This window comes from Alligator sinensis, unplaced genomic scaffold (genome assembly GCF_000455745.1).
Source record: "Alligator sinensis unplaced genomic scaffold, ASM45574v1 scaffold147_1, whole genome shotgun sequence".
NCBI classification, from domain to species: Eukaryota; Metazoa; Chordata; order Crocodylia; family Alligatoridae; genus Alligator; species Alligator sinensis.
Window position 1 is genome coordinate 3,646,245 of NW_005841847.1, and position 25,697 is coordinate 3,671,941.

The following is a 25,697-nucleotide window of genomic DNA, read 5'->3' on the forward strand; positions in this document are numbered from 1 at the left end:
GTGTCTGCAGTTCCCCCAGAAGGAAGGAAACAGGGGGAAAAACCACCAATCTATCCCAAGCCAGGGACTGTTTGATCTAGGGAACAGAGGTAGGGAATATTGCCCCCTGCTCCTCTCCCCTTCCAGGCCATTCCCAGAGAGGAGCTGAGTTGTGATACAAAGCCCTCCAGTCCCAGGCGGTCCCCACTGGTCCTTCCCACCGAGACTGAACTGGGAGGGGAGCACACAAATATTCATTTTTGTTAGAGAAATTCTCTTGCAAGAGATTTTTCAGGTTGACACCAAAAAGATCTTTCTTTCAGAAGGGTCATGTTTCCCCTAAGAGAGATTGAATGAATGTTTGCGCACTTGACATTTCTACCAGGAGAACAGTGATTCACCTGGTAGAAATACAGTACTTGTACATGGCCCTAGACAATGTTCAGAAATTGCCACCACAGAAATATAACTGCTCCATACAGTGCTTGGATTTGGGAAGGTAGTTTCCATTCCCCACTAGCCTTCACGTATTACTGAGATGATGTGTAGAGAGGAGAAAGGAACTGGAATTTTTCAACAAAGCCTTTCTTTTTTTTTTTAAACAAACACACACACACAGGAATGTGTCTGTTTTTAATATTGACTATCATCAGGTGCAGTTTCTTAGCTCCTGGATAGAATTACTGGTCAAAACCAAAGAGAAGGATACAGGTGAAGAGAAACTCCTTCTAACCAGAACAGCCAAGAGCTTTGGTAGTCAAACACTCAAGCCCCTGCTTTGGGTAATTCAGATGAGGGATGTGAGCCCGAGTCTCCTACATCAAATGAAAATACCTGCATAACTAGGGCATTGGCTATTCAGGAGTTGGTATCTTCCATATTTTTCATGAAAAACTACAAGTGTTCCATTTTATCCTGGTATAGAATGAGAATATTTTTTAAATGCCTGAATGTTTTGCAGATGAGGAAGCTGTTTTCCTCCCAAATCTAGCCTGAACATATAAAGGAATTGTACTATATTAACTCGTGGTGCTCAGGCGAGGTCCCGGATGACTGGGAAAGAGCCAATGTGGTCCCTATCTACAAGAAAGGGAGGAGGGATAACCCGGGGAACTATAGACCAATCAATCTGACGTCCATCCCTGGAAAAATCCTGGAGAAAATTGTCAAGGGATCCATCAACACCAGAGTAATGGAAGGCAAACTTCTGAATGCCAACCAACATGGCTTTGTGACTGGCAGGTCTTGCCTGACTGACCTTGTTTCCTTCATGTGCCCTGGACAAGGGAGACATCATGTATCTGGACTTCAAGAAGGCCTTTGACCTCGTTCCCCATGATGTCCTCATGGTTAAGTTGCGGAACTGTGGCCTTGATCATCATATGGTCCAATGGCTAGGCAATTGGCTACAGGGTTGGACCCAAAGAGTATTAGTTGATGGGAGCAAATCAACGTGGTGCAAGGTGACCAGTGGAGTCCCTCAGGGATCAGTACTTGGGCTGGTACTCTTTAACATCTTCAATGATCTGGATTTGGGAGTCAGATGTGAACTGGCCAAGTTTACAGACAATGCTAAATTATGTGGGAGGGCGGTCACACCACAGGACAGGCAGGGATACAGACTGACTTGGACACACTCTCAAGGTGGGCCAACCAAAACCTGATGTCCTTCAATGCAGAGAAGTGTAAGGTGCTGCATCTTGGTAGGAAGAACCCTTAGCATACTTACTGGCTCAGCAGTGCTATGCTCACTAGCACCACGAGCTAAAGGGACTTGGGGTTCTTGATTGACCACAACATGAATATGAGCCACAAATATGATGCTGTGGCTGGCAAAGCTAACCCAGGTGTGGCAAGCATCCACCGATGCATCTCAAGCAAAACCAGGGAAGTCATCCTCCCACCTTACTTGGCCCTGGTGAAACCACAGCTGGAGTACTGTGTCCAGGATTGGGCCCCCCACTTCAGAGAGGATGTGGGGAAGCTTGAGAGAGTCCAGAGGAGAGCCACTCATATGATCCAAGCCCAGGAGGGAAGGCCGTACAAGGAGAGGCTGAGGGACTTGGGATTCTTCATTCTGGAGAAGAGAAGGCTCAGGAGGGACTTGGTGGCAGCCTACATGAGGGGTACATCAGGACCTGGGGGATCCCCTGTTCACCACAGCTCTCCCGGGGATAACAAGGTCTAACAGCCATACACTCTAGGAAGGCTGATTTAGACTAGACATAAGAAAAACATTGCGCATGTCTTTACGTGCGTGTCTTTAGAGTGCACGTGTCCAGGGTGTGGAACAAACTCCCCCCAGAGGTGGTGCAAGCACCTACTCTGGTGTCTTTCAAAAAAACAGGTGGATATATTTCTTGCTGGGGTCACTTGATCCCAGCTGACTTCCTGCCTATGGTGGGGGGCTGGACCCAATGATCTCATGAGGTCCCTTCCAGCCCCTAATGTCTATGAAATCTATCAACTCATCTTACTAACACATTTTGGGTGCATTTAAAATGTGACGCTATGTCACTGTAGTAGTGACCACAAGTGACTAGTAGCTACTTCACAGTAGCAGTGTACTCCCTTATGGTGAAGTAGCTGCTAAAATTAACTGTACGCCGTGTGTATGGTGCTATATGAGTGGTTACTGCACTATGCTTTTAGTACTTCCAAAAGCAAGTACTAAAGCACAGCGTAATAACCATGTCATCATATGGCAATATATAGATGCGCCCATAGAGCCATTGTTGCAAGATCATGGATTTGAGTATGGTGGGGGAGAGGCAGGTGGCTGCTGAGGCTCTGACTCCAGCCCTGAACCCAAGTCAGGGCTAGAGTCAGAACCACATGTCTGCCCTCCTGCAGCTTCTTCTCCTGCCCCCCACTTGCTTCTGCAACCTTCCCCCCCACCCCCACTGGCACATCTCTAGCCTTACCTCTAGCTCTAGTGCCTCCTGGGGCACAGGGCAGCTCCATACCCTGCCAGGCCAAATCAGCAGTGGCCCAGGAACATGCTCTGTGGTTGGCCAGGGACTGTGCTTCCATTTGCTCCATACATGGGAAGGAATGAAGCTGGGCTGTGTCTGATGACAGTAAGGGCAGGGAAGGGGACAGAGGCTATGGGGAGTAGGTGGGAGAGGGCAGAGGAGGTACGGAGGAGACAGAGGCTGTGAGAAGTTGGGGGGGGCAGGTGACTGGGGAACAGGCGCATGGAGAATAGGAGGAAGGCAGTGCAGTCACTGCCGGGGGCAGGCTATAGGGAGAATGGGGGGAGGGGGGAAAAAGAGAGAGAGAGCAAGGAGACCATCTCCACTCCAGGCACCTGCCCCCCTGCTGCTACTTTTCCCATGGTAGCAGGGGACAGGCAAAATTTAAGATGACCCTGCAATAATTTGATTCTATACATGAAAACTTATAGAAAATATATACATTTCATATATATAGAATCTGATTATTGGGGGGTCATCTTAAATTGGAAGTTATCTTGGAGTCAGGTAAATACAGTGATTTGTTTTCTCCCAATCAAGCATATTCTTCTTGGTACGGGGACATGCTCAGCTTAAGAGAAGACAGCAATATCACTTTTTTTGCCTGTGACAGTTTTTGTTTTGATGTTACTCTTTTTTAACCATATAATGAAAAAAAATAGTTATTTACAACAAAATGTCAGATGAAGCTCATTAGTAAAATATCAATAACTATAGCTGTTTTTACTAACTTCATACATTGAAGATATCTGTTTCATACACCAATTCAAAACAAACCTTATTTCTTCATTGGTTGTGTAGAATTTCTTAATAGCAATATATTATATATATATATACACACACACACATATACCACACACACACACACACACATACACACACACACACAATTTGCTTTGGCTCCAATACTTGGGCTATTTAATTATTTTCTTCTTTCATATGCAAATAGGATTGATGTCTGAATGATGAGTTATATTTCATTTTTAAGTGTTAATGTCTTTTAGCTCATGTACTTGGTTATTGGGTTTGTTTCACTTATGGAAAAATAAAATCTTCTTGCCTTAGTGGCATATGGTATGTACTCTCTGAAAATATCAACATAAAAAATATTGCCGTGGAAAAAAATTACACTTTTTGCCTGTAAATATATCTATGGTAGAATTAACAGCGTTCTTAGATGAAAGCTTAAATTTTTTCAAACCCTTTTGAAAAAAACATTAAAGTACTGTTGAAAATTATTGTAATTATAATTTACCTTGGTAAGTTCTCACACAAATCTAGTTGTGAAAGATACTTACAAGATGTTTTAATGAATGTTAAGTTACATCCTACTACATGTCAGTATATGAAATTTAAGATAACAGAAAAAAATACTATCACAGTCTAATTCAAAGCTAAGATACAAAGCTAATGTCACACAGATCATATCAAGGTATTAGTCTATTATGGTTGTTATAGTCTAAAATTGCAAGCTGCTAACATCTGAAAAAAAACAAGTGTAACCCGGGTGTACTCCAAGTGGTACCCCCTCACCAATTGAAGGGATCAAAGCAGGTGCACAAGCACTGTGGGAGGTGTAGGGACTCTCCCCCTATAGAGCAGAGCCAGACCACAACTGGGGACTTAACCATATACCTTTTAATGAGGGAACAATACTGGGAACATAACAGGCATAAATCAGGGGGTATAGTGGACACTACAATGCCCCAAGGGGCAGGATTCAACAAAGGTTAGACACTTACAATCATTGACAAAAAACAGGGTTAACAAAATATAAAACACAAACAGCAGAGCAAACGATACTGGTTGGTGAAATATAAAAAGGCATAAAATACAAAATGTCAAATGACAAGGAAATATAGGACCTAGGTACCTGGAGGGGGAAAACACAACGGCCCCTTTCCACTGCATGAAGATTTGCTTTTTGTTAGTTCACTCACCAAAGCTGAGACTTGAACTTGAATCTCCCATGGGGTAGGCAGAAACACTGCCACACAACTACCAATGCTCCAAGTTACTAGCAGTCTTGACCTTCTTGGAGCCCTGGCCTCACGTCGAGCTGCCTGGCCTCTAATTGGAGGAGCTGGAAGCAGAGCTGGGAGCCTCTCAGGTGGCTGCTCAGATCTTGCTGGAGCTGGGGAGCCTCTCCTGCCAGCCGCATGCTGCGCTGCTGAGGACCCCAGTGCTGCCTGCAGGTCCCACTCCTTCAGGCTCTTCTGGGACAACTGCTCCTGCCCCACTGGCTCAGCTCTTGCCAGCTCCTTGAAGCTCCTTCCTTGTGGTCCCTCGCTGGTCTCTTTCCCGAGTCAGCCACGCTGCCCCTTTTATCCCCCTCCAGGTGACCCACAGGGCCAATCAGGGGACATGGAGGGTGAGTCTCTGGGGCCCGATTGGTGAGGAAAGGGAATCCCAAGTCCTCCAATCATATTTTGCCCTTTCAAAACCCCTGGGCTAAGTCACTACCAGCCAGCCCATCACACAAGTTTTATACTTTTTAGTTTTGCTAGGTTTTGAGGATATATTAGAAGGTATGTGTAACAGGCTGGCCTTTCAGAGCCAGGTTTCAGTGCCAGCTGCCCGCCTGTTCAGGGCTAAACCCCTGCCTCACTCAACTGCCCCCCCTTGATGAAAGTAATATGAGTGTTATTTCTGAAGGCAGGAGGCTGCCCATCGTTCAACCTGATAACAATGGCTTAAGTACACACTCCATCCTCCCCTTGCATGTGTCCCATGTCTCACAGCTGTTTCTATGTCACATCTGGTATTTCCATATTATCCCATCTGATATATCTGTTTCCTCAAGTCACTTGCCCGACCCCTCACTGGGCCGCTGTGGTCTTTCACCTGGTGGGGCTCAGGTGGCTGCTGCCATGCCATGCCTTGCCTTAACACTGGGGTCTCTCACCCTATAGGCTCAGGTGCCTGATGCTATACCTGGACCCTAACACTGGGTTCAGGTGTCCCCCTCTGGGCTTGCCTGGCACAGTTCTCTTCCCTTGTCAGTAACCTGCCCATAGGCAGGGGCTGAGGTTTTCAGGTGCCCCTTCTCACCTTTCACCAGGGAGGTAACTGGCCTGGCATTTCCTGGGGACTCCCCTGCCACAGGGAGTTCCATCAGACTACCGATCCCCAGCAGGGTGCAGTTTTAAGTCATACCCAGGACCAGGAGCCCTCAAGCCATCCCCCTAGCTCCTGCCCTTACCTCCAGGAAGACATTTCAGGAGCAGCTCAGCCTGATGTTGACTCTTAGCCTGATGTTGACTCTTTGCCTGCTCAGCTCATACTACTGCTTCTCTGTCTGAAGGCCTGGGTTAAAATGGAGGTTGCTCCACCCCCTCAGCCAATCCCAGTGTCCTCCTAGGGTCATGCCGGCTGCTCCACTGCCAACTATAAACCTTAAAGTTGGCAGGCACTGTAGGTGCCCTGCCACCGTATGAATACAATGAAAATAGAAGTGTGTTGTGTCATTTATCTGGCCTCCTATCTGGCCTAAAAACGCTACTCTGCTACACCATCTAGCTCCAACATGATAAAATGTTAGCTAGATTAAACACTGGTTCTGTCTCTTCTTTATCAGTATGATTAAATTGTGTTTTAAGCATTTTGTTTTTAGCCCAAGAAGAGCTGGGCAATTTTGGGGGGAAGGGGGAGGGGGCAAAAGTGTTTTCAGGGAAAAATGTGGAGTTAATGACATCAAAATATTTTACTAAATAAAATGTCAGGAGAGTAGCTATTGAAAGAGCTGAGTTATCAGGAAAGAGATATATAACAGCACAGAGTCCATGAGAATGTCTTCTTCCTTCTGTATCTGCAGCTTTTGTTCTCTGAAGGTCTTGGTGCTGGAGTTTGAGAGTCTCTTTGAAGTCCCAAGCCCCTTCACTATGTAAACACAGGATGGCCCAGAAATTCCATTGTATCAGTCTGATGGGGGAAGACTTTCACAATTAAAGGCAAAACTTTTTCAATAATATGGGTTATCTCAAATTGTGGGTGCACAGCTTCAGGTAACAAGAGGCACTCAACTTGTAGTGCTTTTCTGAAGAATATATATTTTTAGTGGTTATTCAACATTTCTTGAAAATCAGGCCTCTTTTAATGGGTCTTGAGTTGGACACCTAGTTAGACACCTAGACATTACAATAGTTCAAATCTTGGTGCTAAATGCATGGTTAGGTGTCTGCCTGGTTTTTAAAAGGATTTGAAAAGTTACCCTAAATTCAATGACATGGTTATGTGGACAGTACTTTGGGAAATCATAAAAGTGCTGAAATAAATATTTGAGAGTCTTAGTTTAAGATAGCAGTATAACATTTTGAGAAACACCCCAGAGCCAGATCCACAAAAAGACAGTGTTGTCACACCTAACTGTGAGATACCAGTTGCAACAATAGTATTCATCAAGTTTAGTGAAGCACCAAGGGCAGAGGGGGTGGGGAGTGAGGGAGCCTATACATGAGCTGGAATTCCAGCACATCAGAGCAGACGCAATTAATTGAGTCTGTTGGAGCGTGGCAATTGCCACGCTCCAGCATCCTCCTGTGTCTCATGTATCAGCGTCCCCAAGCTTAAAAATGGCAAGGGGTCACTTGAACTAAAGTTTGTTCAACAAACTTTAATTCAAGCACTCCCACCACCATTTTAAGTGACTCTGATACAGGAGACACAGCGACATTTTAATTAGAGTGGTTCTCAGAGCCGCTCTAATTAATCACTGCCCTCACACCGGAGCATGTGTAAAAGTGCCCCAAGTTTCCTATGCAGTAAATGGGGAGAGTCTAAGAATTGGATTCATAACAGCCAACACACTGAAAGCAGGGGCACCAAATCAATATGAAATGCTGAAGAAAGTGACGTTTCTAAAATTCCACCTCTTTCCCCAAGTTAGGCTTCTGCATGGTACCGTGAGTTAGGTGTCTATCTGAGACTAAGACCCACAGTCCAAAACCCCCTCCTTGACTTATTTCGGTATGAAGAACTCTCTCAGAACATCACCACTTCAGATGCCCTCACTGCCCATTCTAATATTATAAAAGCCTAAGTCTGTCTGTCTGTCTATCTGTCTGTCCATAATGCTTTATTAGTGCTCTGATTGGCTGACCAACAGCCAATCAGAGCATGGAGAAGCGTTCTGACAGAAGGCAGCCTACTGCCATGATGGTGGGGATACAGGGGACAGAGTGGGGGGGTGAGGCCAGCACACCTGGCCTCACCTTCCCACCCCCCCAGCTCCCTGGAGGTGGCAGCAACAGAGTGGATGGAAGGGGGGCGGGGCGAGGCTGGCCTCGTTCCCCCCTCCCCCCCCCCCGCCCTGCTCCCTGCAGGTAACACAGGGAGGGAGTAGGCCCAGTCCAAACACGGATGGAGGGAGCCGGCCTGGGTCCAATGCAGGGGAGGGAGTGGGCCCGGGCCCAACATGGTGAGGAGGGGAGCAGGTCTAGGTCCAACACAGGTGGGGGAACGGGTCTGAGCAGGGGAAAAGCCATCCCACCGCAGTACGGGGGGAACAGCAGGCCCAGCCCGCCACGGCAGCAACTGGGGAAGGGAAGGAGCGGGCCTCCTCCCCACTTTGGGCCTGGTTTCACTCTTCCCCCTCCCCCGCATTGTCCCTGAGCCTGCTCCTCCCATATCCGAGCCGACCCGACGTGGAGAGGGGAGGACCGGGCGTGCCATGGGCAGACGATGGGACCAGGGGAGGACTGGGTCCAGGCCCAACACTGGGAGGGGAGCAAGCCTGAGCAGGGGTAAAAGCCGGCCCGCCATGGCAGTGGGTGGGGACAGCGGGCCTGGCCTGGCCCAGGCAGTGCCCTGCCAGAGGGCACTACATTGGACTTTTTTTGGTCCTCTGGTACCTGTCCTGCCTCCCATAACTTTATGAAAATCATTGCCAAGTGCTTCAAGATCTCCTTTGCCAGTTCCTTCAAGATTAAGTCTATACAGCCCTGGTGACTTGAATTCAGTCAAATCCTCCCAAAACCTCTTTGACCATTTATTTTGTAATCTTATCCCTCAGCTTTCCCCCTTCCTTATCCAGATAATCCTTATTAGGTGTCCGGCTGCAGCTTAATTTTTTTGTGAAAACTGAGGCAAAGTAGCTTTTGAGTAGCTCTGCCTTCTTTGAAACTTTGGTTAGGAGTTCCCCCTGGTTTGTTAACAGTAGACCCACAAGCTTCCTTGTTCCTTCTTTTCTGGCTGTCGCCGCCGAGAGCCGCGGCACGGGGTTCGGGGCCTTAGGAGCCCTAGTCGGCGGGCGGGTACTTGTGACGCTTGGAGTGGAATCAGGTACTCAAGCGTTTTGATTGAACAAAAAAGATTGTTTACTTACACTGCTCGTACAGTGCAGGCCAGAAGCTTGCTTCGATTACAGTTATAAAACTTGGGTCAGGCAGAAATTACAAAGTTGGTTTGGTCGGTCTGCAAATGTGTCGGGGTGTTCGGGGTATTCAGGCCAGCAGTCGTCTTACGTCTCGGGTGGGGGTGCGCTAGGCCCCCTTGGGTCGGTGACGGGGAGTCCTTAGTGGTTGATCAGGCTGCTAAGTTCACTCTGAAACCCGTGGAGTTTGCTAGGCTCTACAGTGTACTCAGAGTTCTCCACAAGGTGTGTGTGGAGTTCTCCAACTTGGGCAGAAACTGCTTCAACCTCTTATATGGCTAGCAAGCCAATCGCTGGTCACCACGTAGGAATAATTTAAAACTGGCCAATAATAATGTGAATTTGCATATGAGTGGCGGGAACTTTTTTCTAAACTGTAATTTTCCACTATTGTAGCATTTGGTTACTGGGTTCAGGCATAGCGGAATTTTCCTCCATGACCTAGTTACTGCCACCAGAATGATTGACAGCAAAACTATGCCATATGTATCGAACCCATGGAATTTTCCTCTGTGCTATGTCATTTCTCCTCTGGGCTATACCAATTCTCCTCTGTGCTATAGGCATCTAATAAATGGGTTCTGACACTGGCCAACATACTTATAGAACCTCTTCTTGCTGTCCTTGACCTCCTTTGCCATGTGCGGTTTGTTTTTTATCTTTTCCTTCCTGATTTTGTCCCTGCACGTTCCTGCTATTTCCTAGTACATTTCCTTGGTGACCTCCCCATTCTTCCATTGCCTGTATGCTTTCCTTTTGCATTTAAAGCACTTTAGAAGCTCCTTATGCAACCACATTGGTTTCTTGCCATTCTTCTTGTGCTTCCATCCTGTCAGGACAGTTTTTGCTGGGCTTCTAATACTGTGCCCCTTAGAAACTCCCAGCAGTCCTGTGCACCTTTATTGTTCAATCTGTCTTTCCATGGCACTATACCTATTAACTCTTTGAGTTTAATGAAATCCACCTTTTTCACATCTAGTATCCTAATTTTGCTGACCTCATGCTTTCCCTTTCTCAAGATCTGAAATTCTATCATATCTGATTGCTTTTTCCCAAGTTGCCCATCACCTTCACATTCTCCACCTGTTCTTCCCTGCTGGTCAGGACAAGATCCAAGGTGTTCCCTGATCATTGTGTTTCCAGTATTCACCTGAAAGTTTCAGCTGCTGGTCAGAATCAAGTGGAACAGGGACTTAGCCATCCTTTTTTCATATGAATGTTATAGCTATTGGGCTGGTTGCAGTAGTGACAAGTGTCTCAGGTTTTGAACAAAAACTCCACCTGGCACCCGAGACACCATCCTGATAAGTTTTGTGAAAACAAGCTCTTTCAAGGGAAAGATTTCATGTTTGATAAATTGTTATTTTCTGAGTTGAAATTGTTTCATTGAAAAAGTCATGAACAGATCTATCCTACACTAAGGTGTTTTGAAAATTTTACCCAGGCTTTAAAAACTTTGAGTCTGGTAGTTTCTTAGATTGCACCCACTCTAGGTTTTACTGTTGGAGAAAGTGATCTCTCTCACTGAAAGTAAACCTGAAATACCATTTCCTTTTCCTTCATATAAGGATCATTTTTCAAATTGCTTCCTACTGGAGTTAGGCAATTAACTTTTGACAGTGTAAAAGTTGAGCAAGGGGTTGAATTGTGTGGCTATAACTCATGTGAATCTATGCTACCTTGCATATGATAGGTGTTGATTGAAAACCGTTTTTTACAGGCAAGACCATGAACTTTCTTAAACTGTTTTTCTTATTCTGTGTCACAGATAGGAAATGGCATTTGAAATTTAAAGTTTAAGGCTGATGAGTTTAATTTAAATGAGCTGGTGTTTGAAATAGATAACACTTTCATTTGGGTAAATTAATGGTGTGGCAAAAGGAAACTCAAAGATGCTTCTACCTATAATAAAATATGATGCTGTCTAGAATTCTAAAACTTCACCGTGTAATTACATCACCTAATCTGATTTATTTCATTGCATGGGAAATAGTACGTTTTCTCTACACATTAACATAAATGTAATTTAAGATTTTATATAAATGTTTGTATAAAAAATCCCAAGTAACTTTGGATTCATATTGGTTTACTGGGTATTTTGGATAATGACTAGTATTTGGACACAAGTGTATTTATAATTTATTTTGCTGATTTTGCTGGTAACAATGTGCATTTTTGGTTGCTTAGACCTTTCACCTCCATCCAAATATGGATACAGGATTTGATTAGAGCTCGCAGATATTGTTAAAATGTCTCCCCAAAGTACTTTTTGTAAAGAATTTATTGCACCCATGTTTGCTCTCTCTTTTCAGTCTAGTTTCAACAGGTACTTATATGAATGAGAGTTGATCTGAAGTAAGTCAAGTAATTGGAAGGGCTCCCAGTTTGTTCAATGAGCTATGTCTGGCCTTTAAGGTTTACTGACATGAACATTTTCAGGAAGAGAATTTCAAAGTCATACATGCACCACATAAGCTTTGAATTCCCATCTGTTATAATTTTTGTTCTGTGTGTCCAGTGTTTGGGTCCTGTTCCATGACCAGGGTCCATAGGCTCTATACTTCTACTGATGATAATCTCATTCTGTGTGGACAAGGTAGAGGAGGTAAAATCCACAAGTCAAAAAGCTGGGCTGCTGCAAAGCCCTCTCAGCTGTTTTCGGCTGGAATAACTGCTGCAACCTGCCTTCACCAGTATGTTGCCAAATATTTTGTCCAACTCCTTCCTGTACAAATCCAGCATATCTTGGAACACAAAGTTTAAAACAGAACAATATTTTCAGATGAGTGACAGTTAACTCTGGAAATTAAAATGGTGACATTTGTAAGTAATGTATATTTAATATGCTAAGTGGACAGTAACTCTGGCTTTAGACATACCACACACATTGACTGGCATAAGCAGATGCTTGTATAAACAAAGAATGGACAAACAGTGAATACCTACCCTGCTATAAGTGCCTTGAATCTATGGTAACATTATCCCAGGAAAATTCTATAGTCAGACTCCACTACTGTAAGTTGTAACAGGGGGAGATACCGTCTCCCCACTTCTATCCTGAGATAGATGTTTGCTATAGGCAAATAGGTTATTACAGGGTCTCTAACACATAATAGTGTGGCACTGTAATAGGTGTATTGAGACTGCTACACTTAAAGAACTGCTCCTCTGTCCACTCAGGATCCTGGTGCAATTTACATCAGTATAGAAAGCCTATGTAAATTACATTAGTGTAAATGTTTCATGTATCAGCATCCATAAAAAATTCCTAGTGTAGGAGCTATAAATGTTAATGTAGTATGTAACCTTTCTATTCTAGTCAGGCAGCACTACAGACTAATTGTAATTGTCCAACACCAACAAGTCAGGTGTCACTACTTTGCTACTGTTCACTCTTACCATACTGTGTCTTACTCTACACATAAAGTATCTGAGTGAAATATGTACTACAGCTAGGGCGCATTTACATGTTGCCCTACGGCAATATAGCAATCCTAGATGTGCTATATCATTGTGTGTCTACACATGATCGCTAGCTATGTCAATGTAGCAGTGTGCTCCCCAGGTATAGCATGCCACTACGGCAACATAGGAGTAAATTTATCTGTGCGCTGTACACTCGGTGCAGTAACCGCCTGTACTGCAATATACTTTAGTACTTCCAAAAGGAACAAAAGCAAGGCAATGTGTATCATAGAATCATAGAAAAATTGGATTGGAAGGGACCTTAGAAGGTCATGTAGTCCAACCCCTTGCTCAAAGCAGGACCATCCTGTTTCAACTGGTATAATTCTATGAATTAGTTCTGAAGCCAAACATATGTAGTGAATAGCTCTCATTGCTGTCCTTTTCTGAAATCCCCACTAGATATCATCTCTGTCATTCCATAGCTCTACTACTTTTGAGAGCAAGAGGCCACAGAAGAACTGTGAATCAACTGCTGTAAATTGTCAAGACTTCATGGAGTTCAAAGGAGCTATGTCAATTTATATCAACTGTTAATCTGCCCCCATGTTCCCCAAATTGCAGGCTGTATTGCTGATACCAAACCACTGGGATGACTAAAAAGCTGATAGTTTATTTTTAAATAATTTTGGGAGATGTAATTTTTTAAACAAATGTAGTACTGCAAATCTTGCTAATTAAAACAAGTAAAATAAAAAATGTTGGCATTTGCACATGAACAGCTGCAACTCCATTGTTCTTTATAGTTGTTATATGCTGTGAGACAATGTGTTTGAGCCAGTTCTGGTCTGGGGATTAAAATTGATGGAAAGTATTTAATTTGACTGATGATCTCAACTTTCTGAGGATTCTAAAGCACATCTAAATATCAAGAGTTGCAAAATTTGTTTTTTGCCTGTTCTATCTCTGTTTTCACAGTGTGCTCTTAACTATCCTGGCATGTTTATGAAGCAGTTGCCACTATAATGCTTTGCTATGTGATATATATAATGAACTTTAAATTATGACTAATACTGTACTTAATATTCATGCAACACCTTCATTCAAGACACCTACAATGTTTGACAAATGCTAGTCAATTTTATTTTCATTTAAAATATGCCCAGAATGGATGCCAATTTATTTGCTCTGTTAAATAAGTGTGCAATAAATACATTAAGTGCACATTCCTCGTCCTTAATAAACAACAACAATAATGAATAATTTAGCATCTGTCCCTTTACTCCTTTCTCAAAAGGAACTCCTACTAGCTTCTATACAAATTCCGTTTTTGTTTATTAGTCCTGAATAACAAATGTCTCTCTACCCAAAATATGCATGAATAGTAAGAAATATTCTTTTTAGTATCTCTTAGCTACCCTTAACCAGTCTTAAAAAACTTAGCTTAAACAACAGCTGTCTCCTGCCTGGGGCTGGGACATTGCACCCTGCCTCTGGGGGGTGGCCTGCTGCCATGGCAGGAACAATGTCCGCCTGCCCTGGCAGCACTGAGCTCCTGGCCCCAGCTCCCTGATCAGGGTAGATTTCATAGATTTCATAGACATCAGGGCTGGAAGGGACCTCGGAAGATCATCGAGTCCAGCCCCCCGCCCAAAGGGCAGGAAGTCAGCTGGGGTCATAGGATCCCAGCAAGATAAGCATCCAGTTTCATCTTGAAGGTGTTCAATGAAGGCGCTGGAACCACCTCTGGTGGCAGGCTGTTCCAGACCTTGGGGGCTCGGACAGTAAAGAAGTTCTTCCTTATGTCCAGCCTGAAACGATCTTGAAGTAGTTTGTGACCATTCAACCTCGCTCTCAGCCTGTCATCGTAGGGTCTGCTTCCCTGACCTCTGATCATGCGCGTGGCTCTTCTCTGGACTCTCTCAAGCTTCTCCACATCCTTTTTGAATTGTGGAGCCCAAAACTGGACACAGTACTCCAGCTGCGGCCTCACTAAGGCCGAGTACAGGGGGAGAATGACGTCCCGGGATTTGCTTGAGAAGCATCTATGGATGCAAGCCAGCGTTTTGGTCGCTTTACTAGCCGCCGCATCGCATTGCAGGCTCATGTTCATCTTGTGGTCAATGATGACCCCCAAGTCTCTTTCTTCCATAGTGCTAGCCAACATAGCACTGCCGAGCCTATAAGGATGCTGCGGGTTTTTTTTCCCAAGGTGGAGAACCTTGCATTTATCGGCGTTGAACACCATCAGATTCTCGTCCGCCCACTTGCTGAGCCTGTCCAGGTCAGCCTGGATAACCTGCCTGTCTTCTGGTGTGGATGCTTTGCCCCAAAGTTTGGTGTCATCGGCGAACTTGGCCAGTTCTGATCGCTTCTGACTCCAGTGTCCACATCATTAATGAAGATGTTGAACAGTATGGGTCCAAGGACAGAGCCTTGGGGGACCCCACTGGTCACAGGACACCACGATGAGTGACTTCCATCGATTACTACCCTCTGGGTCCGACCCCGGAGCCAATTTTCCAGCCAGTGGATCGTGGAGGACCCAAGGCGACAATTGGCCAGTTTCTCCAAGAGGCGATCATGGGACACCAGATCGAAGGCTTTTTTGAAGTCAAGATATATGACATCAATCTCTTCTCCCTTGTCCAGGTGATAGGTCACCTGGTCGTAGAAGGAAATGAGATTGGTCAAGCAAGACCTACCCGCAACAAACCCGTGCTGGCTATCCCTTAAGATGTTGTCGTCGGCCAGTCCATTAAGGATGGCCTCTTTAATAAACTTTTCTAAGATCTTCCCCGGGATAGAAGTCAGGCTGATGGGCCTATAGTTAGCCGGATCCACTTTCCTCCCTTTCTTGAAGATAGGCACCACATTGGCCTTCTTCCAGTCTTCGGGCACTACACCAGAGCGCCAAGAGTTTTCAAAGATCCGTGCTAGAGGCTGGGCTATGATGCTCGCCCGCTCCTTGAGTACCCTGGGGTGAAGATTGTCAGGGCCAGCTGACTTGAAGGTATCCAGCTTCTCAAGATGTTCCTTCACGAAGTCAGCATTAATGGAGGGCAGGGGATCACCCTCACCCAGACTTCCCGGCCCTGTAGCGGGCATGGGCGTCCCATGGGACTGATGAAAGACCAACGCAAAGTACCTATTTAATAGGTTGGGTTTTTCCTGGGCGTCAGTTGTCTCTCGCCACTTCCGAGCCTAACTGGGCTTTTTTCCTGGTCGGCGGGCCCTTTTAAACTGCGCGCATGCGCGGTTGGACGCGGTTCAGTTGCAGCCTTGGCTTTCCTGGTCTGCTCCCTACAGGACCGGACCAGTGCAGAATAATCCTCCTTGGAGGTGACTCCCATCCTCCACCCTTTGTAGGCCTTTCTTTTTAGCCTCAGGAGGTCTGCTAGGTCCCTGGAGAGCCAGGGGGGCTGCTGTGCCCTTTTGCTGCCTTTCCTCCGAGATGTAATAGACTTAGTTTGTGCATTGAGGATCGCTCCCTTGAGGAGCAACCACTCCTCTTGAACTCCCCTCTCCCTGTGGTCACGGTCCCTTAGGGCCTCACTGACAAGCCTCCTGAGCTTGTCAAAGTCGGCTTTCCTGAAGTCAAAGACTTGCGCATTGCTGACCAACTTGCCAGCTTTTCGGCGGATGGTGAAGGTGATCAGCTCGTGGTTGCTGTCACCCAGCTTGGGGTAGAGGACTTAGAAAGAGCTGCAGGGAAGGGGCATGTCCCAGCCCCCTGCCCAAATCCACCAGTGGGACAGCTAGCAGTTAGCAGCCAGCTCGCTGCTAGCTACCCCACCAGTGGACTGAAGCAGGGGGTTGGGACCTACCCCACACCTGCAGATCTTTCCAAACCCCATGCCTCAATCACTTGATTGGAGCATGAAGCTGGGACCTGCCCCTAACTGGGACAGTTCCCAGCCTCTGCTCCATGACCATGGGGCAGGGGCTAGGGAGCTTGTTCCCCGCTCAGCTCCGTGAGCATGGAGCTGGAAGGGGAACAGACTCCCCATCCTGCTCCCCACCTAGCTTCACACTCATGGAGCTGAGCAGAGAACAGGCTCTCCAGTGCCAGCCAGCAGGGAATGCCCAGCACTAGCTCCATGGTCGTGGAGGAAGAGCTAGGAGATAAGTCTCCGAGCCCCTGCTACCCAATTGCAATCTTGGAACAGTGGGCTTGGAGCTCCCTCCTGCTGGGGCAGGCGGACGAAGTGCCATCTTGAGCTTCAGTGGTGGAGCCCGCTCTGGCAGCAGGCAGCTCCCAGGGGCAGGAAGGAAACACAATGGAAGTGTGGGACCCCTGCTTAATACCTCTGGACAGCTGGTAACCAACATTTGGGAAAAAACTGAATTCCTGAATGCCCACTTTGTTCCAGTTTTTCACCAGACCATGGGGAAAGTCAAGCGAGATAAAGCTCATAGGGGACATGCCAGGACTAACAACCTCCCCACTGTGGATGCTGAGTGGGTGCAATACCAATTAGAAAAGCTAGACATTTATAAGTCATCAGGACTGGATGGACTCCATCTACGAATGTTGAAGGAGCTGGTTGAGGTCATTGCAGAGCCCCTGGCAAAGCTCTTTCAGAATTCGTGGTGCACAGGGGAAATCCCTGAGGATTGGAAGAGGGCCTACATTGTACCCATCCTCAAGAAGGGGAAGAGGGAGGACCTGGGCAACTATAGGCCAATCAGCCTAACCTCCATCCCAGGGAAAATCCTGGAAAAGCTCATTAAATTATGTATGTGCAATATGCTTGCAGAAGGTAAGATTCTGAACAACAGCCAGCATGGCTTTGTTGTGGGTAGGTCTTATCTTACCAGTCTCATCTCCTTCTGTGACCAGGTCTCTCACCACCTGCACACGGGAGACATCATAGACGTTATATACCTAGACTTTCAAAAGGCTTTTGATTTAGTATCCCACAATATCGTTTTGGGGAAACTGGAAGATTGTGGGCTCAGCTGCTCGATGATTAAGTGGGTGGGAAACTGGCTAAAGGTAGGACCCAGAGAGTTCTCATGAATGGATCTGTGTCAACCTGGCACAAAGTGGCCAGTGGTGTCCCTCAGGGGTCCATGCTTGGACCGGTACTTTTCAACATCTTTATCAATGATTTGGATGGGCAGTGAAAAGCTCTCCAGCCAAGTTCGCAGACAACACTAAGTTATGGGGCAGTGTGGTCACGTCAGAAGATAAGTTGCAGATACAGGCAGTCCTAGACAGGCTTGAGAGTTGGGCAGACCAGAACCAGATGAAGTTTAACACTTCCAAGTGTTAAACAAGATCATGATCATCAGGACAAGATCATGGCGTGGGTAAGGCCACCACCAGTGAGGCCATCCTGGAGGTGTGTGGCACCTTCCAGGACATGCTGAGGCCCACCATGCTCTGCATGCATCACCCCCAGGCAGTGGTGGCAGGGTTCCCTACCCTGGGCTTCCTCCAGTGCATCAGGGCCCTGGATGGGACACATCCCCATCATCTGTCTGGCCCATGGACACCACCCCTATTACAGCAGGAGGGGCTTTCACTCTGTGGTGCTCCTGCAGGCTTAGGGAAGGCTGCTGGGGGTGTGCTGCAGGCAGTTGGAACTGGTCCTACTGGCCAGAAGCTTTCTGCAGCTGGACCTGTGGGCTGAGAGGCCTGGCTGGAGTCTGCAGCTGCCTGCAGCACCTTGCTGGCCTGGTTGGCATGGTCCTGGCAGCTGTGAGCACTGCAGTTCCAGGCTGTAGTGCTCCGGTTCAGACAAGCTGGCATAGCTAAGCTGTGGCCTGCCCGGGGGGACACAGGGGCCTCAAGTGCCCTCAGGCTCCTTGCATGTGTGCCCCAGGGCTCAAAATGCCTGCAGGCTTTTAAAGCCTGAGGCAGGGGACTGCCTTAGAGGCAGCCCAGCCCTGGGGCAGGAGAGGCTCCTATCCTGGAGCCCTGTGGCCAGCCTGAGACCAGCCTCTTAGTGGCAGGGTAGACTTGAGAGCAAACTTGCTCCTGGGTCACATCTACATATTCGTTACTGTGCAGGACCTAATCCTGTGTAAATTTGCCACCGCACAATTAAGGGTTTTTATGCACCAATTTATCCATGATTAAGGGTTTTTACTGTGCAGTTATTATGTACACGCTCACACTTACTGCACAGTAAACTAGGCTACTCCACATTTAGGCATCTCATGTAGACACTCCCACTGCTTAGTAAACTATGCTACTACACAGTAAACATCTTGTGTAGATGCACCCAGAAAAGACAAATTAAGAGGACAAAAACAGTCAAAAAATGACTTTCATCTGATCACTTGATCTTAGCAGAACTTTTACCTCCTGGTCATCAAAGCCACAACTTCACAAATACTTTGTGCAGAGGTAGAAGAGTCACACAAACACTGAAGGAAATTCTAAATAAGAGTAGCAACATAAGTTCTGTACAAGTGGTATAGATACTGAGTTTATGGATCCTTAATTTCATGGTCTAATCCAGTGGTTTTCAACTTGTGGTCCATGGATCCCTGGGGGTCTGCAGACTATGTCTAAGGGATCCGTGAAAGATGACTATGATCAATGAAAAGTATGTGAATACCAACACTTACAATTCAAATGGGTCCACACCTCCATTTGAAATTTCCAAAGGGGTCTGTACCTCCATTCAACATTTTTTAGGTGTCTGGAAATTTTAAAAAGTTAAAACCCATTGGTCTAATCTATGCCTAGCCTGCATAAATTAGAGCTGCCAGAAGTAGCTTTTACTCATTCCTTCTGACTAGGACCCCAAGGTACCAGATGCCTTAGAACAAAGCCAAAGTACCACAATATTCTTTCTGTGTCTAAAAATTATATACTTTTATGTTCACATATAATATCTATATTTTGACATCCAAAGCGATTGGATATAATCCTGTCTCTGTTAAATCAGTGGCTAATATCCTTTGACTTGAATGGAGACAGGATGTTGAATATAGTTTTCACTATCAAAATGTGAAAGATATTGCTAAAGTGCTGCTGGAAAAAGGTGAAGATCTGTTATGGAGAGACAGCTCAAAGAGTGTACAATTTAATTACCATATAGCAAATGGAATGAATTAGACAAATTTGTCTTCTGGATATTCAAGAGTTTCATATGTTGGAAAAAGTCCTACTGTGGCCTGATCCTACAAATGCTTTTATAATTCAATGCTATCTGTTACTTAAGAATATCATAAGACATGCTCAGTTCTCTCATGATGATTTCCCTGGGCATGTTATGAGACACAAAGTCCTTCCATTGCCAAAATCTATATTAAAATTTAACATGAGTGCTATGAAGATTTCTTTTGTAAATGTTATTGCCTTCATGGTTAGTGCATTATAGCCACCTTGGATAAAGAGAGATAAGGAGGAGAATTTCCAGGGGTGTTGGATGGCTCACTTCCATTATGCTTTTGAAAGTATTCCCCAATGATTAATTTCAAGTTGGCACAGGAATTATTGGGATATGATATATGATGTGATATGATATGATACTATAAGTGACTGTGCTTTACAATATATACAAATTGTGTGAAACTAGAACAAATATGATGTAACTCAGCATTAATTTTTCAACATTTTTTTGGACCAACTAACAAAATTCTTTGCAATAAAGGTATGTCCATTTATGTCTTGAATGAACGTATCTACTTTTACCTTTCATTTACTTCAGCTAGGTTTGGTCTGCTGTACAGTACAGTACCCATAATTATTAGTTAAGTTTAGCAGAGAGATCAAATAATGTTACATTCTACTTCATGCAATATTTTCTCTGAACTATTCTCTTTTCGCTTGCAGGACTGTTCTGTTTACACTGACCTCTGTAGTTGTGCTTGTCATCACTACTGACTGGATCAGCTGGGACAAGTTGAATCGTGGATTTCTGCCAAGCGATGAGGTCTCAAGAGCCTTCTTGGCTTCTTTCATCTTAGTGTTTGACCTTCTTATTATCATGCAGGTACATTTCCCTAATGTTTCATTCAGGCTCCTGGAGCTGTCTAGTCGCTGTGTTTCCACTAGAGCAAACACTGTTCAGCTCAGACCTCATAAAGTTAAATAAATGTTCAGTTTGCAATCACTATTAATAGAGGTATTTTACATCAACATTCTCAGGGACTTTGAAAAATCCAGTTGGCCTTTTGTTGTGAAAACATTGTTGATTTGTTTTGCTTAGGCTGCCAGGTAAGAACTTGGTGACTTTCCAAATGGGAAGGCATTTTTCTGCCAAAACTTCACTGAAAATAGAAAAGGAAGCTAGTCATTTTGTAAATGAAAAGCCTCCATTATGAGGATGAGAGAAACTCAACAAAGCAAAGAAAAAGATTGCTAGTGAGTGCAAAGGTTTACAACATTTGAAAAGTACATAATACGCAAATGTATTTTTAGTGATGCAAATTAATATTTTTCAATATTCAATCTTTCCACTTTCAGGTAAACAGTATTTTACCCTATTTGCTGTACTGTTATATCTTCCACCAGTTAGTGCAACAAGGGAGATAATTTTCTGTCATCCTTCCAGAGTCTGCTCTTTTGAATTTGGCAGTTAAGAAAGGAGTTGTGGACACAGTAGATATAAGCCCAAACACCTCCCTTATGTGGCATTATGCCCTGCAAGTGGCATCTGTCTCCTGCTTGAGTTTGTCCTAGTGTTTTCTAAAGGCAATTCTGATGCTATGTCAAGAGAAGGTGGTAGTAGATTACTTTGGCTTTAAAAAGTACTTGATAAAAGAGAAATATCAGAGGTCTGGATGACTAATAGTATTTGCCTAGTGTCACGTCATTGAATTGAGGCTTATTGAGGAAGTTCAAAGTGCCCAAAATAGCTGGTTGTGTTCTCTCATCTTTGGACAGTCTATTGTATTTTTGTTTACAGTCACTAAATTGTGGTAGCTGAGGTTCTTCATTCTCTTTAATAAGGTACCAGCTTTTTTGTGGTTGCGTCTACAGAAATGCTACATCTCTATAGCAATGAGCTTTAGCGACGTAGCTTGTCGCTACAGCGACGTAGCATCAGCGGGCATGAACTGTGACACCAATGCCACTGCGCAGTAGCAACGAGCTATAGTCAGAAATGACCCATGCACCACCAGGACTGTGCAGTAACAGCAGTTACTACACAGTCATTTAGTACTTGCCAAAGCAATAACAACTGTGCAGTTGGGGGCACGTGTAGACATACCCTGTAAGTAGTAAAAAATGTCTGCTGCCTGGTTACCATAGAGGTAATACTGTTGTGGCAATTAGCTTTTATCAGTACTGCAATGGAATATCAGAAGAGTATACATTTCTATGGATTAGCTTCATCTCATGGTATCCATAGTATATCAGTGTATTCGTTGAACCATAATTTACAAAAAAAATGATTAAATGTTTAATGAGTTTTGCATTGTGCTTCCTTTTCTCCCACTCTGTATTTTACATTTCATTTGGTCTTTTAAAACAATTCAGGAGACTGTATTAAGCAGGTGTCCTTTGTGTGCCTATAATGAGAGCATGAATTGAAATGTACCGTATCTTATAATTAACCTATACTGCATTGAATACTGTATGCCAGAATACATTATACGTTGATACCAAAATCATTATCAAACCATCCACCTGATTTTTTTAAAATGAAGTCACCATACTTTGACATAGATAGGGCTGTTAAGTTTAGAGGAGTGAAGACCTATCCTGATTATTATTTCATATTTTTACAACATAAAACAAGACCCCCACCATTGCATTTTGAATGGTGTTTGAAGGGGAGATTTGTTTATTTACTTATTGAAGGATATGTATTCCAAATGTTCAACTGAGGGCATAGGCACACACAAAACTTAGAACAGTTTAAATGTAGTTTAAATTTAAAGCAGACAAACATGCAAAGCTTCCTGGAACAGTTCAAATGTGTACCTGGGAAATCAAGTACTATTTTGAACCAGTTCAATGTGAATCAGGTCAGTGTTGTGTGGTTACCAAGAATTATGTGACACAGGCCTGATCCAGGCATCCCACACTGCATCACTTCTCATCCTTCAGCTTGGTGAGTCATTTTTAGGAGAAAAGGGAAAAAAGAAAAGTAAAATGCCCTGACCTGCAGGACATGCATCCCTTGGAACCCCCAAAACATGGGTGAAAATATTGCTCCCCATACACACTCACTGAGAGGCATGCTGGGCTAGGTGTTCACACCCACCCCCTGGTGCCAGAGCCATGGCACTTCACACAATATGAACTGGTCTCCATTAAATGACATTTGGAAATAGTGCAATTGTTCTGTGCAGACAACACCTTTGTGACATATTGTGTATTGTGTGGTTCTAGTGCTAGTGTATTGTCAGTTCAATAGAATCAGGTTGACAGAGCTGACTGTTAAATTACAAGCAGAAATAAGTGTCAAAATAAAAATTCTTTGTCTATACTGGAAGGAGGCAAGCATGTTTCATAAATTCTTTTTAATAGTAGTGCCTGTTTCACAACATTTTTGTAAGCTTTTCCAATAGACTAGCAAAATAAGAAAAAAAACCAGTATTGCATTAAATGCTCTAATTCCTGTAGGAGGATAATGTTAATTAAGTACACAGATGAAATTTCATTTAGTTTTCTGGTTAAATACTGTACAGACATTTTTCCTACATTTTAATGGTAGCATTACTACTGTAAATGTGACTAAGTTTAGCAACGGGAGCAAATAAATTGAGTTTGAAACCATTCTCAGTGCTGTGAAAAATAATTACATTATTGTAAAGCACAAACTAGCCTACTTAATATTTTTGGAATTTAATATTTATTCAAGCCCCATGTAGAGCAAGGCACTTCAGAAACAAATAAAGAAGTGAGAGGATCCTGCCGTGAAGGGCTAACATTTTAAAATAGAAATAACACAGCAAGGGATGCAATAAACAAAGAGTGGAGGTGGAAATATGGGAGACCAAAGGTTGCACAGTAAGAGTTCATGAGTTATTGTTTTGTGCACTTCTTTTTACTTTCTCTTCTCCCCTGCTTTAAGCAGCAATAGCCCAGGCAGACTCAGGCAGCTAGAACAGTATCCCAACCCCAACCCCAACTCCAGCCTGTATCTATTGAGTGTAAAGAATGTGCTTGCTATCCTGTAGCCTAGTGATAAGGGCAACCTCCTGGGTCTGAACACCCCTTGGACTGAACAGGGCCTAGAATGCAGGTTGCCCATTCTGTGAGAAAACAGTGTAATTACTAGGGGTCAGCAGCATTTGTCAGCAGGGGATCCTTTTAATGAAGCCTAGCCCCAAGCACTGGCTGCCTCCATGCCACTGCCACAACAGGCCAAAGGTTGCTGACCCTGGACTAAGCTATTGTGCAAAAGGTATGCTCCTTCTTCTGGCTGTGCTTTTGAATGATACTGGCTGCATCTACATATGCAATGAATGTGCCTAAATCTTAGTGCACAGTAAATTGAACTGTATTAAGCTTTAGCGGGAATGCATCTACATGGGGCTCCTGCAGGGGAACAGAACAGGGCAGGATCAGAATTTTCTGCACAGAAATCAGGATCAGCCCTTGACTGAACGTTCATATGTATGCAAGGATACTTTAATGCACCTGAATTTTCTGTGCAGAAAATTCAGTCACGTTATTTTCACATGTAGATGTACCCACAGTATAGATGCTAGGTGAATTTAGGCAATAGTGGTTTTGCGGACAGTAGAATAGAGTTTATCTGGATCACTTGTTGCAGCTTTGGTACCTAAATCTTCCTGAGTGCATCACAAGTTTATTAATGTGCCATAGTTACTATGCATTAAGTTTAGTATTTCATAGATTTCATAGACATTAAGGCTGGAAGGAACCTCAAAGATCATCAAGTCCAGCCCCCTGCCCCAGAGGCAGGAAGTCAGCTAGGGTCAAAGGACCCCAGCAAGATAAGCATCCAAGCATTTCTTGAATAAGTCCGGAGTAGGTGCCTGAACCGCATCTGGAGGCAACCTATTCCAGGTCTTGGGGGCTCAGACAGTAAAGAAATTTTTTCTTGTGTCCAGCCTAAAATGATCTGGTGGAGTTTATGACCGCTGGTCCTTGTTTTTTCTTGGGGTGCTCTGGTGAACAGATGTTCTCCCAGATCCTGATGAACACACCTTGTGTACTTATACCAGGTCCCCCCTGAGCCTGCGCTTTTCAAGACTGAAGAGTCCCAAGGCTTTCAGCCTCTCTTCATAGGGCCTGTTCTCTTGCCCTCTGGATTCTCTCAAGCTTCTTGACATCCTTCTTGAATTGCAGAGCCCAGAACTGGATGCAGTACTCCAGCTGCAGCCACACCAAGGCCGAGTACAGTGGGAGGATGACAACCTGAGATTTACTTGAGAAGCATCTATAGGTACAAGCCAGGGTTTTGTTTGCCTTACCAGATGTGACATCACATCGGTGGCTCATGTTCATCTTGTGGTCAGTCATGACCCCCAAGTCTCTTTCAGCAGTGGTGCTAGCAAGCATAGCACTGCTGAGCCTATAAGTATGCTGTGGGTTCTTTTTCCTGAGGTGGAGTACCTTGCATTTATCAGTATTGACTGTCATCAGGTTTGTGTCTGCCCACTTACTAAGCTTATCCAAGTCAGCCTGGATCACTAGCCTGTCCTCAGGTGTGGACACTATGCCCCAAAGTTTAGTGTCATCAGTGAACTTAGCTGTCTCTAGTGGGTTATGGAATAGAGAAAATCCCACACAATTTACTGATTCGTTTGATGCACTGCCTGGGGGAGTAGTTAGCTACTTGCATGATTTCACAATGATTACACACTTAATTCATACAACACAATTTTATTTTAAAATTCTTTGCTACACATATAACACTGCTTAGCTTTAAGAAATACCACAAACATTAAGAACACAATACCTACATATATCAGAAACAATGCTCCAAATGCACTTCCTTCCCAAACAATGTTATAAGAATTAGTGTTACAAAAACAACTACAATTACGACTAAAAGTTAAATTTGAATCAATACTATTATTTT

At 44.4% G+C, this 25,697-nt stretch overlaps 1 protein-coding gene across 3 annotated transcripts in view; it reads left to right on the forward strand.

The window, feature by feature from the left end:
• TMEM117 (transmembrane protein 117) overlaps window positions 1–25,697 on the forward strand; it is a 432,755-nt gene that overhangs the window by 343,339 nt on the left and 63,719 nt on the right. For all 3 annotated transcript variants that reach the window (XM_025208464.1, XM_006015946.3, XM_025208458.1), the window contains exon 6: window positions 20,525–20,684. In XM_025208464.1, coding sequence (XP_025064249.1) covers window positions 20,525–20,684 — 160 coding nt within the window. The remainder of the gene's footprint in view (window positions 1–20,524; window positions 20,685–25,697) is intronic.